Source organism: Solea solea, chromosome 1, assembly GCF_958295425.1.
Source record: "Solea solea chromosome 1, fSolSol10.1, whole genome shotgun sequence".
NCBI lineage: Eukaryota > Metazoa > Chordata > Actinopteri > Pleuronectiformes > Soleidae > Solea > Solea solea.
In genome coordinates this window covers 34,518,273-34,531,817 of record NC_081134.1, presented here as the reverse complement: position 1 = coordinate 34,531,817, position 13,545 = coordinate 34,518,273, and the positions used below count along the sequence as shown (strand labels likewise).

General features: G+C 40.6%; 2 protein-coding genes and 1 long non-coding RNA gene across 3 annotated transcripts in view; 2 read left to right on the top strand and 1 right to left on the bottom strand.

Moving 5' to 3' along the window:
* The window catches only part of LOC131456986 (uncharacterized), a 36,232-nt gene that overhangs the window by 20,016 nt on the left and 2,671 nt on the right, over positions 1-13,545 (top strand). The window lies entirely within an intron of this gene.
* LOC131464290 (uncharacterized) lies at positions 267-7,638 on the top strand. The gene is made up of 3 exons (XR_009241155.1): positions 267-781; positions 2,547-2,723; positions 6,761-7,638. It is a non-coding gene; the product is annotated as an uncharacterized LOC131464290 (long non-coding RNA).
* en2a (engrailed homeobox 2a) lies at positions 9,423-12,326 on the bottom strand. Its single transcript, XM_058636694.1, has 2 exons — positions 11,448-12,326; positions 9,423-9,748 (listed from the first exon to the last, which is right to left on the bottom strand). The coding sequence occupies exons 1-2, from the start codon at positions 11,944-11,946 to the stop codon at positions 9,423-9,425; spliced, it is 825 nt and encodes a 274-aa protein (XP_058492677.1). The 5' UTR covers positions 11,947-12,326.

Sequence of the window (13,545 nt, the reverse complement as noted above, 5' to 3'; positions counted from 1 at the left end):
CTAGATTACAGAAACGCAGGGTTCATCTCCCGACCCTGCCCTCTTTTGACCGAGGCTCTGGCACAGAGGATCCTCATCTTTGATCAGTGGAGGGTGGAGGTGCTGATCCGACCTTATGAGAGCCAAAGGCCACCACCCAACCACCACCCCTCCCTGTTTACCCTGCACTTGGCTGCTGTTGACACCTCCTTCCGGAAAGAGCCAGGGGTGGTGGGACGGTTTGGGCACAGTGGGTGGGTGGGGGGGTGATACCATGACCTGTCTAGACAACCTTCCGAGTTGCCCTGCTGTTGCCAAGGGTACAAAATGAACTTTGACCTCAAATGTAGTTGGTTAAGAGCCATCCTGGTTATCCAAAGAGGACAATTTCTTTTTTTTTTCTTCCTTTTTTCTTCTTTAATTATCAGGATTGGGGGTGGGGAAATGAGGTGGAGGTATGGATTTGACCCACATTACTCAGAATCAGCTTTGAGGGACGAGCATGAGTTTGTTGGATAAAACTTCCTTTTTTTTTAAAAACAAAAACAAAAAAAACCCCAACAAAATTAATGATTTTCCAGTAATTTTTCAGTTAACAGAACGTCAGCTCAGGCAAAGAGACAAGCACAAACACTGCTGACTCATGCTGTAGTGACTTTTATTTATTTATTTTTTAAATTGTGTGAGTAAATCTGACCCTGTCATGACACATTTTTTTAAACTGAGGAGTAATTTTGTTCTCTTCAGTTATTACGTTTTTTGTTTTTGCTGCCGAGTTTGGATACTTTATTCCTCCTGCACCGTAAGTAACTTGATTTTGATATATTGAATGACATTAACAATGGTGAATAGTACTAATGTGTCTTTCTTTAAAAACATTTAATATTCAGTTTTTAATAGTCATTTTTTTTTTCTTTATTTTATCTTCATGTAACTGATTTTTTTTTTTTTTCATTATCAAAAAGTAATGTACACCATCATAACCTCAGTGTGCACTTGTTTTTAGTGGGAAAATGCATGCACAATTAAAGATAAATGTGCAGTGTTACAAATATTCAAGCTAATCTGCATGTTTTTTTTAATAACACTGATGTTTTTTGAGTTTAAACATTAAATGAGAGATTTCTGCTTCAGTGCTTGTGTTTTATTGTACAGTTTTGCAAAAATGACGACGGATTTTCAAATTTTTTACTAAATATTTTAATCACTATATATCTAATAGACATATTCTTTCATGCATGCTGTGTGTTGCTATAAATCTCATTTATTGTGATACTACTTTTGCCGTGTGAATTGGGCTTGAATGTCGTTGGGGCTCCTCTTCCTCAGGAGTGGCTGCAGTGATTCCCTCATCATGGCCGCCACTACCAACCCGCCCTCTTGCCTGCCACTCAGAAACAGTTAAAATGGCAGCATGCAGCAAAATGAGTGAGAGGGAAGGGGAAAAAAAAATGGAAACGCCCACCACTGTGAGCAAAGGCACAGTCGACCCAGCCCTTGTATGTCTCCCCCAAAACTGAGATGATGATTTTCGGTGTATTCATGCGTCTCTGTGCGATGTCAACACGGATGCTGTTGAAACCAGTAAAGGGTTAAACTCGACTCGCAGAATTATCCCAAAAAATCTGCAGTTCTTGGTTCGGGGCTCCGTCGCGACGACGACGATATGTGCCGAGATAGAACAAAAAAAAGCCGCTGCGTATTTTCAATTTGTAAGCACAGCAAAATATCAGTGAAACCACGGCGCTTGGAGAATAAAAGCAGCCATGGAAAAAAAAGTGTGAAAAATGCATTTCGGTTTTTTATTTTTGACGGTGAATACATTTCTTGAGGCTTCAACCAGGTCTTTGGCGAGCTGCCATTTTATCCTCCAGATTATGGCTGCTTAAATTATCTGTTGCTGCTTGGCAAGATGGGAGCGGCGCACGCCCAGCGTTGCTGATTATCACAGAATGTTCTGCTCTATAGCATCTAAGATGTAAGAAGAAGCTATATTATTCATATAGCGTCTACGTTTCTGCAAAGTAATACACCGTGGTCTGGGTTACCCGGGCGTTGGGCGCGGCGTGATTTGTATTCTGAGGTCGTGTGGTACCGTATTTTGGCGTATATTCATATTTAATGTGGAAAGATAAAAAAAAAAAAAAAAGTGCTGTGATCATTGATCATCGAAACCCTTTGCTCTTAGTCAAACGGCTCTCGCGCATGTGCTTATTATGTCATGTAACTAATACCAATTAAAGGTTGTACGCTACAGCAAACCAGCGCGAGCGAGACCCATTTAAAATGGCTCACAGAGCGTAGATGTGTATATCCAGTCTCAATGAACTGACTGAAATTAACTCTCACACCCAATCATTCTAAATCTTTGCAGCTTTGGCTGCCATTTCCAAAAATGACTCAATTGCGAGGCATCCCATATCCAAACTGCAGTGTGAGGAAATTTTAAGGCAAATGTCCAAATCCTCTATTTTTAGGTCTTCCTACTCGCTCTGAATGACATTTTATTATTGGCTCTTGGTTGTGAATATGTGTGTTTTTTTCCCCTCTCCTCTTCCCTTCCACAGTGTGGTGAGTTGGTGGTGGACTAGGAGGAAGATGTCATGCTAAGGATGGGGTTTTTGGTGATGATGTCGCTGCTGTTGATGCAGCATCGAGCTCTCACTTTGTGCCTCTGTCAGCTATGATGCGTAACCACACAGTGAGTGACAGGCCAGTCCCCGGGGAGAGCAAAGGGGCCTGAGGTGAGTCAGATGTATCCTTGACCCTGTCTAACTGTGTGTCAGCAAGCAACACAAACTCAGGAGAAAGAGAGGAGGCCAGCGCTGGCATGACTGTACATTGTACATCTTAATTTGGTATACAGAAGAAGAAGAAGAGTGGAACAGAGTTTTTTTAAGGAAGCACCAAGAAACAAAACCACCTAACTTTTCTAGTTTTCATTCTATAGACTCTTTTGTAGCATATAAGCTTACAATTGTTGCAGGTTCTGCAATAGTTAATGTTTGCCATCGTGATCAGATGTCCGAGACCAGTCGTATGTGTTGCAACTTAGACCTAATTCTTTGTTTGTTTTGAAGGTTTTAGCCCTAGTGCTCTTTAAGATGAAGAACATTCCTGGTAACTAAGTACTAAATACTTTATCTGAGAGACACCTGATCACTTATGATGTGTATAATAGATACTTTATTGATCCAGCAGCTCTTGACATGTGAGTATATGAAACAGACAAGTATAAAACAAAAAACGGATTAAAAAAGCGCAAACTAAATAAATAGAAATTGCACTGTTAGTTTGCAACGTGTCCATATACTGAGCGTGATAAGTTACCAAAAGATGGAGTAATCACACGTTTTCAACTCTGTAGGTGTTAAATTACCTGCTCTACATTTACTGTATCTTCTGTACACAACAATATAAAACTTATTCGACTCAAATGATCCATATATCTGTGTAACTTGTTGTATATGGAAAAGAACATATATCATATGATGTGTTTTTAACGACCGCTCTGAGCATCAAAAATCTAATAACTAATGTTATTTAATTAGCAAAGCAGCAAATGGAACATATCATGTTGGTGAATAACATGTCTTTAAGTTCCTGTTTGATAGTTCTATCACAGCAAATTAAAACCTTTTTATTTGGGTATTTTCCGTTTCTCTTAATAATTAATTGAAGAGAAAAGTGAAAACAATTAAGTTTCATCAGTGGTTAAATATTGCTTAGTTGCCATTATTATGTTATTCCATAAGAAAATCTCTTGTTTCATGGCTTCAGATAACTTTTATTTAGACGAGCGTTAAAACAGCAAAGTTGACGCAGCCTTTCGTCAAATAAAAATGTCACTTCCTCTGACTCTATACAAACATGTTTTCGTGTTGTTTATCTACTTTTTTCCCAATCAAAAAGAAGATAAACCAGTTTGAGACACATCCGTGCTTTAGTTCAGTCCTCGTAAACAAAAATTCAGTCCCACGTCCAGTCTACAAACCAGATGTGATGCCTACATGGGAAAAATAGTACATGGCTATTTTTTTTCTCCTCCTCCCCTGAATTTCGTTTAAGTGAACAAAAGTCTTGCATCTTTTCCCCCCCCCCTTTTTTTTCCAAGGGTCACTCAAACACTGTGTGTGAAATGAGAGTTGCCTGGGTGTGACTTTTGCAGAAAGCATCCGCTCGCTATTGTCTGCCTAGTCAACTTCTGCAGGCCCCAGCGCCCTGACTTCCATACATGAGAGATCAAGGGTTACCAAGGTGCTTTTAAGGAAGGAGCGCTCAATGTGTGAGAGGACAAACCAGTCCACAAAATACTCATTTCCTTTGCATGTTTGGTGCCTAGTGGGGATTCAGATGGGGTCACACAGCTTCTGCTTAGCTTTTTTCTTCCTCTTCTTCTTAATGAAAACTGTTGCTCGTCTTTGCAGGGACCTGTGAGTGCTGTCTGCAGCCTGGGCTGTATTTACTGTAGGCTGCATGCATGGTTATAATACTCGGACTTTGCCCTAAAAGAAACTTTGTTCACACTCTTGCTGTTTATCCAGAGCCAGACAGAGGGCACCTCATGTAGAAAAGGTAAAAGTAGTTCTGTCCACCTTTTCATTCTTGCCAAAAAAAAAAGTTCAGTCACTGAGCCACGGCATTAACTTGTATTCTAACAAGATTAAAATATATTCGTCCTGGGGATTAGCATAGTTAGGTGTCCTTTTTGCCTTTTTTTTTCCTCCTGCGTTGGTGCGGTGACAGTGGGCTTTGATCTGTGTTGCAAGGCAAGAGTCCAGGCTTGGACCTAGCCATTCGAGTGCTAAGTGTGAAATTGGCCTGATGTCATCCCCATTCTTCACCTTTTACATCTTTCACCACTTTAATTATGTTTCCGCCACAAAGCCCGGGCACCTCCGAGCAGATTCCACTCTGGCTGTAGGAAGCATTTAGAAACTGAGGGTAAATGACACAGTAGGGGAGGGGGAGGATGGTAGGAGAGGTCATAGCGGGATGGGGCCCTTTTGTGTTTTCGAGGTAGACATTGATACTTTTCTTGATGTTTCCTGCACTCACTTCCATTTTTACAGCAGGAGAACATTTTTCATACCACTTTTATTTCCTCCACATTTGTACAGTTTCTACGCGCTGTTCTTTTTTCTGTTTTTTTTTTTTTAATCGACTATTTACTCCTGCCTTGTGCGATCATTATGTTCAAGCACAAACTCTTTGATGTTAACTTGTCATTCATGAGATAAACCTTTTATGTTCAGTCCTACGTTCACTCTAGAAACCGGATGTGTCGCAGCAACATGAGGAAAAGTGCACGTTTGTGTTCGTTCCCTCGAGTTTCTTTAAGTAAACAAAAAGTCTTACATCTTATTTCCCATATTTTTTACAGTTCCTACCTCCTGTTCTGGAGGAGATGTTCAGGGGGAAAGAAATTCAGTCCTACTTTCACTCTAGAAAAAAAGATGTGGCGGCAACATGGGGGGGGGGGGGGGGGGGGGGGGAGAACATGCACATTTTCTTTCTCCTGAAAAGAATCTTACTAACTTTTATTCCTCTTCTCTTGCTGTTTCTCTCTCTGGTTTTATACTTTCTTACACAATGATTCTGTACAAACATTAACTCTTGTTGTCATGTTTTTATCCAGTGTTTTTCTTCAAAAATTAGATCAAACATCAGTCCAAATCGCCTCCATAAACAAAATCTAATGTTTGCAATTCAGTCTGGCGTCCCCCAAAAAGAACATGGATATAATTTCGTATGATTTCCTGCATCTGACTAGTACTTCCTGCATTTTTACAGTGTGGGTGAGAGACGCTTATTTCTCTTTGTCGGTTTCTTGCACCGTCTCCTCGCACTGTGCTCGGACAGTGTAGGATTTCGATATCGGTTGCTTTCATGAGCCCAAAACAAACGACCATTTCAATTGGACTCGACCGCCTGAGTCTGACTTTTCAGAAACGAGACAAACTGTTGAATAAATTGAGTGTGATCTTCAGTTGCTGTTGCTTGTGCGTCAGTGTCCCCGTCTGACCTTCTGCAAACTTCTCTGCCAAGAATGTCCGTGGAATGACGATACAATTTTTAAACTCGGATGACGTCGTGTGAACGAAAATACGACATCATTTAACTGTAAGTGTTTGTTTTCTGTGTTTGCTTCAGGCACCATATTTTTTTTTTTTTCTCATCAAATAGAGTTGATAACGTGAGGCTGCCACTGTTTTGTTTGTCTAGTCCCCGATCGTCTTTTCTCAACTTCAATTTTGTCATTTAATAAAAACGAAACTCTTTCGGACACAAATGAATGTGCTCTCCTGGTTAAGACGACACTTTTCTCATCAATACAGTTGAAAATGAGTGATCGGATACAAATTTTTAGCATTGAATCGTATCGGAGTATCTTCTGTTTTTGTTTTTTGGGGGGAAAATCCTAGATTCTATTGATGCACGAAATAAAAGCACCAAAAACAATGGGGGTTTGTGGAGAGGGACATAAATTAATGAAATGTGTCAGTGTGTGTGTGAAGAATATAATAAAACCAAGAGATGGTAAGATGTGTGTGTATAATATATAATATAATGTGTGTGTGAGGGGAGAGAGAGAGTGCGTGAGTTAGTGAGTGAGAAAGCTGTGTGTGGAGAATGGGTTACTGTGGGATGGGAGGAGGGGGAACCAGCCACCTGCAGCCATGACAGGCTTTGACCTTCATTGCTCTCACTCTCTCTCCCTCTCTTTCTCTCCCCCCTCCCTCACTCTCTTCTTTCGGCTCTCATCTCTGCCTTGTGATAGAAGCTCGAGCTCTTTTGAGGAGCGCCGAGGAGGACTGACCGTCGTGAAGACACTGCTGGGAGCAGGAGTCCTATCTGCTCTAATGGCAGTCACTGGCCGTTAGACATGGCGTCCAACAGACTAGTGGTGCAAGTATGGAAATGCAGATCAGGCATTGTTGAGCCAACATGCCTGGGAATTGTTCAAGGCTTTCTTTTGCATAATATTGGAATAATGTTGGATGCTTTTTGCAAATGATTTAATCTCAAGCACCCCATGAATTTGATCCTTGTTGAATCTGCCCATGGAAAGGCTTATGTGTGGTGTTTTTTTTCTTATGCTTGTGAATAAATCTGTGAATATTTATAATGCTATTGCATGTATTTCTCTTTTTTGAGAGCATTAATACTGCAGAAGAGTGATTTTTCCGACAGTATGTGAACTCTTTGAGCGAAACAAACATAACTGGAAACTTTTGTGTATAATCTTTCAAGCTTTATTTACTCTTCTTTTGCAGTGTTCAGGAGGCAGTTAATTACACAATTAATACATGATACAAATTATGTACATTTATACCAAAGAATACTTCCCAACATAAAATAAAAAATAGCATTGTATTCTACAACTCTGTGTTGTAATTTTATTTAAACGTGTTCATATATAGATAGATATATACGCTGATGAGTAAATTCATAATGTCGTACCAGCAGGTTTTTCATAAAGGCATTCAACTTGAATAGTCTGCATTTGAAGTAATACTGCTTCTCTGATTCGGCACAGTTCTGTTTCATAAAAAGTTCACGCTTGAACTTTAAGGCAAAGTGTGTTTCTGTTTGGTGGATTTTTAATTCATACACACTTTTTGCAGATACACAACAAAAAACAAAAAACAAAAACACATTGGAAAAAGGCAAAAAGTCCACAATTTGGTATGGATACAGTCTAAAAACTTAGCTCCATCGTACTGTACTTTTGTCAGTGAAGACCAAAGTTCATAAACACAGTTATTTGCCCAAGTACAACAAATTGCAGCTTTCATGCAAAGGCCCCATAAACTATTTTTCATTCACAAACAAATGAAACAAACAAAAAACAACAACAAAACAAAAATAATAAAAGAAAGTTATTGCAAGATAAACAAGCAGTGTAAACACCTCAGATATCTACTCTAAAGCAACACTGGTCATTGGATAGATTTTTTTTTTTCTCAATATAATCTATATAAATACACATATGAAGTCCTTTCAACAACGATAAGAGATTTGTCCAACATTTGTAATACAGTCACTGACGGATTTGCCTTCTTTCATGATGTATGGATATGTAATAGAAATGTATATAGAGAAAAACTTCGAACAAGAACATCCAATAACCTGCATTTAAACTCGAGTGGAGAGTGCGCAAAAAGAAGGGTTGTCATCATTGTCTTTATGCTACAGAGTTGTTTCTGTGACATTTTGAAGGCAGCATCATGCCTTGATTTTTGTCTTGGCTACAAAACCCCCCCACCCCCGAATCATATTGCTATTAAAAACCATAATAGCTGCACTGATGCATTGGTGTAACGAAGGGAACGCGCACATCACTTGTATAAAGGCTATGAAACGACCACACACACGTATAAACAAGGCTTTAATCAGCATTTTTAGTGAAGTGGCGTGTTAGAAAAAAAGTCGCTACCTCTCAGTTTCAGTCACTTCTATTAATAACACTGACACTGTGAATTCCTCTACATATTATAATAATAATAATAATAATAACAAATAACAACACGTATCAAAAAATCCATTGTCGGCCCAATTAGTGACAACTGAGGAAGAAACACCTTCCTCTGTCCATCCCTCTGCAACCAAGGAAACCCCCAAGTGGCATTAAAATAAAAATAAAAACAAATAATAAAAAAAACGGTGCTATAGCTTTTATTTAAATTCACAGTAGCCTGGATGCAGCGGACAAATATTCTTTGGACTTTTAAAAGTTTGTTCACTTTACTGACAGGTGGATCGAAACATCAGGTGCCAGTTGGATGTAAAACAAAATGATGACAATCATGTGTGTGTGTGTGTGTTTGTGTGTAATATAATAGCAGTAGAAAAAAAGTGTGTGTGTGTGTGGGGGGGTGTAAGAGCATTCATTCATTCATTCCTCCTGCACAAGCTGAAGGGAAAGGGTGGGGTCGACAGACATGAAAACATACCTTTATACAACATCTTTTTATAGACGTGATATTGCAGAAATATCTCTTATTTCTTTTCTTTCTTTTCTTTTTTTTTTAACAAATTATGCTGGTATTTCTCTATACACTGGCCCTTTATTCGATGAAATTATTGCATTGTAGGCTTGATTAAACCTCCCATAGAACGAAAAATCCCTATAATACTCCTATAGGACCATATGGTTGTCCACTAACCTTTTGGTCCATTTATATTTTTTTTAAACGTATGCCTTGTATGGTGTCCTGCTGGAGCCATAGTGGGTTTGAACATTCAGTAAGTAGAGTGATAGAAATAGTTAATTTGTGGTATCTTTTTTTTTTTGTTTTTAAATCTGCTGTAGTGTCATTAAATATTCTTGTATGTAGAGTTTTGCTGTGATATCTGTAAAAAAAGGGGGGGTAAAGTATGTATACAGGATTACTAGGAGTTCTTTTTCGTCAGGAGGCTGCTGTTTACTTCTGTGAAAATCAATCGCTGTCTGATTTTTCGTCCTTCGACGAGACGGTGGCGTGATTGTACAGTCCCTGTGCCATCAGGTGCAAGGCCAGGCCGTTTTTACCGCCGGTGGCCTTCTTGATTTTTGCCCTCTTGTTCTGAAACCAGATCTTGATCTGGGACTCGTTGAGGCCCAGCTCCTGCGCCAGGTTCTGCCGCCTCTGCTCGGTCAGATACCGGTTCGTCTGGAACTCTGTTTTGAGTCTTTGCAGCTGCTCTGCTGTGAAGGCCGTCCGTGGTCGCTTGTCCTCTTTGCTGGTGGTCGTCGTTTTCTTCTTTGGTTTGCGAGATCTTGGCCCTGTAGTAGTGGAGGTTTGGGGGACACAAAACACTGTCAAAAACACAACACGTTTACATGGAAACGCTCCATTTAAAAACACAACATTCGATCACTTGTGCGTGTTTTCCTATTCAAATACTCCGCACAGGATACTAGGATGCTACTTTGCTTTGAAGAGATTGTGCCCTCAAATGTGCACAAAACTCGTGCGTAAAAGGCGTCACCAAAACTTATTTAATCCTCCAAAAGAAGTAGAAGTAAACAAAAGCTTATTCAGATATTAAATCAATGTCTTGAGATACTTTTTGTTTTAAAAAAAACCCAAACAACTAAAGTACACATTTTATGCCACAATATATTTTTGACCAACCTGGTTTTTAAAAAGTGATTTAAAATTTTGGACACGTCCACACTGGAGAAAAAACACACATCCAAGAAGTAAAACTCCCCTCCCTCCCTGTTTCTATCCATCTTTCTACTCACACACACATACACACACATACGTCATAAACACACACACACAATCTGACACAGTCTCTCGTAAGAAGAAATAATCAGCCAATGGGAAAACACTATGAAAACATCAGTATCTCATGCGGAAGACTTATAAAATTTAACTCGGCTACTTTAATTTTTCATGCATTTTGTTCAAAACGTAAACATGGTGTGAGCTGCACACGTTCGTGTTCTCTCTGGATGATACTACAGAGGCCTGTGCGCTGCTGCTGCTGCTGCTTTGTGTACTTTGGGTTCCTCCCCTCTCAAACCAGTAGAATTAAAAAGAAAACAGAAATTAAAAAAAATTCCAAACATAATTCACAATTGAATATTTTGCGCACGGCGTCTTTTTCCTCCCAAAACAGTTGTGCGTATAAAAAAAACGGTGCAGCTCTACAACTCGTAGTAGTCGCCCTCGCCACTCTGTAGTATTAGCATCACATGACGCAAAAGAACAAATTGTGCTCCACTTTCACGGAAACTAAAAGATGCACTTGATATTAATGTCGCGTCAGGCTCAAACGCTGCAGTTACAGTGTGTTTTCTTCTTTTTTTAAGAAAAAGATGCTAAAGTGAAATGTGACAGAGCCGCTCATACATGTGCCAGAACAGGGAGCGTCCATTGTGCAAACGTGCATTTTTAATTCAGCCCCAAACACAACAACTCCAAACGCTGTTACGGAGCAGAAAAAAACCTCACCAACAGTCGTGATATTCTGCAGCCTGTGCGACAACAACAACATCATAGTAGTATAGAATAATATATAAATAAATAGACAAACCCAATGAGATTTTGTGAGAACCGAACTGGTGCGTATCAGTGAAGAAAACGCTGTGCGTAAAATAGTTTCGAAAATGTGCCAAACATTGGATTGTTTTGGATTTAAATTAAAAAAAATGTAAAGGTTTCACAGCGTTTTTGTGTGAGCATGAGTATTTTTCCTTCTATTTTGCATTTTAAATATATTTATCAATCAGCTTTTAATTAATTTCTGCCTCACACACACAGGGACGTGAGTTTTGCGATCAGCATTTCTCACTCTCTCTCTCTCTCTCTCTCTCTTAAAATTCATTCATATCTATTTTTTTCCTCCACTCCACTCTGCACTTGGCAGAAGTCGGTCAAAGGCATCCTGGGTCAGTGTTACGGGGCCATTTCAGGTTACCCGAGACTAAAGTGCATGGGGCCTTGAGAGTAAAAAAAAACGGTGCCACCAACCTGAAGAAGGCCTGTCCGAGTATCTGGTGCAGTATACCCACGCTGGCCACAGCAAAGGCTGAGAGGACTTGGCTTGGTTTGAGCTGGCTTGGGAACTGTCTGAGTCTGAGCTTAGGCACTGGTCTCCGTTCTCCCCGCGGGGTTTCAGAGGCTCGTCGGCGGCTATAGCGGGCTTCTTCGCCCCGTTAACTGTGTGCGGAGTGGAGGTGCCCTCCGCCGGCACTGTGCTCCCTTGCACCGGCTCGGTCTGAGGCGCGGCGGGGCTGTGGTGACTCTCCCGCGACGCAGGGTTGCTGCTCTCTTCGCGGATTGGGCTCGCGTCTTTTCTCCTCCCGAAATCCGGTCGCAGGATGTTGTCGATAAAGAAATTCGTGACCCGGTGCGGGATCTGCGGGTTCCCCGGCGCCTGCAGCAGCGGGAGGATGCCTCTGTTTGATTCGTCCGCCGACTCCTGCTGCCGCTCCACCACGTCTCTGTTGCCGTGATCATTTTCTTCCATACTGATTCACTTTCCCCCTGCTTTACTCTCTTTAACCCCTTTGTCGCTCTCTCCGCTGCAATAAAACGCGCAGAGAACTTCAGGAAAAATTTAATTTCGGGGAAAGAACTTCACGCGTAAAAATAAAGAAAAAAAAAACCCTCAGACGCTCGAGAGTGGCTTGGACACCATGCACAGCCTTGCGGTAGTGTCCTCTGCGAAAAGCATACTTTTCTTTTACATATATTCCCTCAATCTCGGGTTACAATAAAAACCGCAGAGCTAAAAACATGTGCCATTTGCGCACCAATCCAATTTAGAGTTATCCAAATTTGAGTGCGCTCAGTGAAGCCTACACCTAAACTAAACTAAGGGTAAATAAAGAGGCTCCTAAACTGATGCTCCAGTACTCTCACTCTGGAGTTTTGTTCTTATTTTCAATACGAGCCCCCCGAGTGACGTTTTCCCACCGTCCTCCCAGACACGTGCCTTGGACCAATCAGAGGGCAGAAACCGGGCCACGTGACGCCAGACTCTCAGAGCAGCGCACAAACGCCCATCCTCATCCCCAGTAAAAGGGAAAGAGTCCTGCTCTCTAACGGTGGAGGAGAAGCCTCATTTAAATCCAGTGCATGTTCTCTTCTCCCAATGATTCATCTGCGTTTATGAACAGGGCAACTTAATTTACTGGAGTTTCACTTTTGTAAAGGGAGAAAAACAGCCCTGCGTTTCCAAAAAAAACACCCCAGAATGATGGCAGAGTGGAGCATGCGTTGTCAGAGGGGAAGCCCCGGGGGGGTTTCATGTTTGCAGGGAATCCCAGTAAAACGAGGAATAGTATATTTTTTATTCTCTTGCTATGCACTATAACAGACATTAGGTGTTAAATTTGAATTCTCCTCACTTCTATGTGGCCATGGTTGATCATTGTTTATTTTTGTTTACCCAAACCTGCTCATATACCTCCAAACTAAACAGCATCAGATCTAAATGAACAGTTAAATGGACACATGGGTGTATGTGGTGCTTCGTGACGTGAACATATGAGACAGCATGTGTTAAATGTTGAAAAAAAGAATAAAATACAGAGTGAAAACACTGTATCATTGAATAAATGGACATTCGTAAAGGTTTTAACACCTGCGAGCGAGGTCAAATGCATTAAAGTCCTGTGCCAAGGTTAAAGAGGACTGAATTGGTGCAGATCTGCAGTTTTCATGAAAATTTAATCATAGAAAAGTCGTTTCTTTTATTTTAAATGTGTTCCACAACAGCAGCACTGTCTTGTTTCTATTGTAACACAAATAGGATTTATGTTGTGACACATTTGGCAACAAAATGCATCAAAAACTAAAGAAAAAAAGAAGCGTTTTCTTTGTGTAATTGATTTTTTTTTTGTTTACATATGATTATAATTTATTTTATTTCTTTGACTTTCTTGTGTTCGCCCGTCGTGACCCTGCAGGCGGCCGACCGAGGAACTGGGTCCGTATCCCTTTAAAAGGAAAATCAGTGATGCAAACAAACTGTTTTGTTCGCGCTGCTCGGGATACCGAGTCGCGCCAAAGACAAAACTTTGAGTAACTTTGCTGACCAGCACTAAGTTTGTGTTTCTGCTCC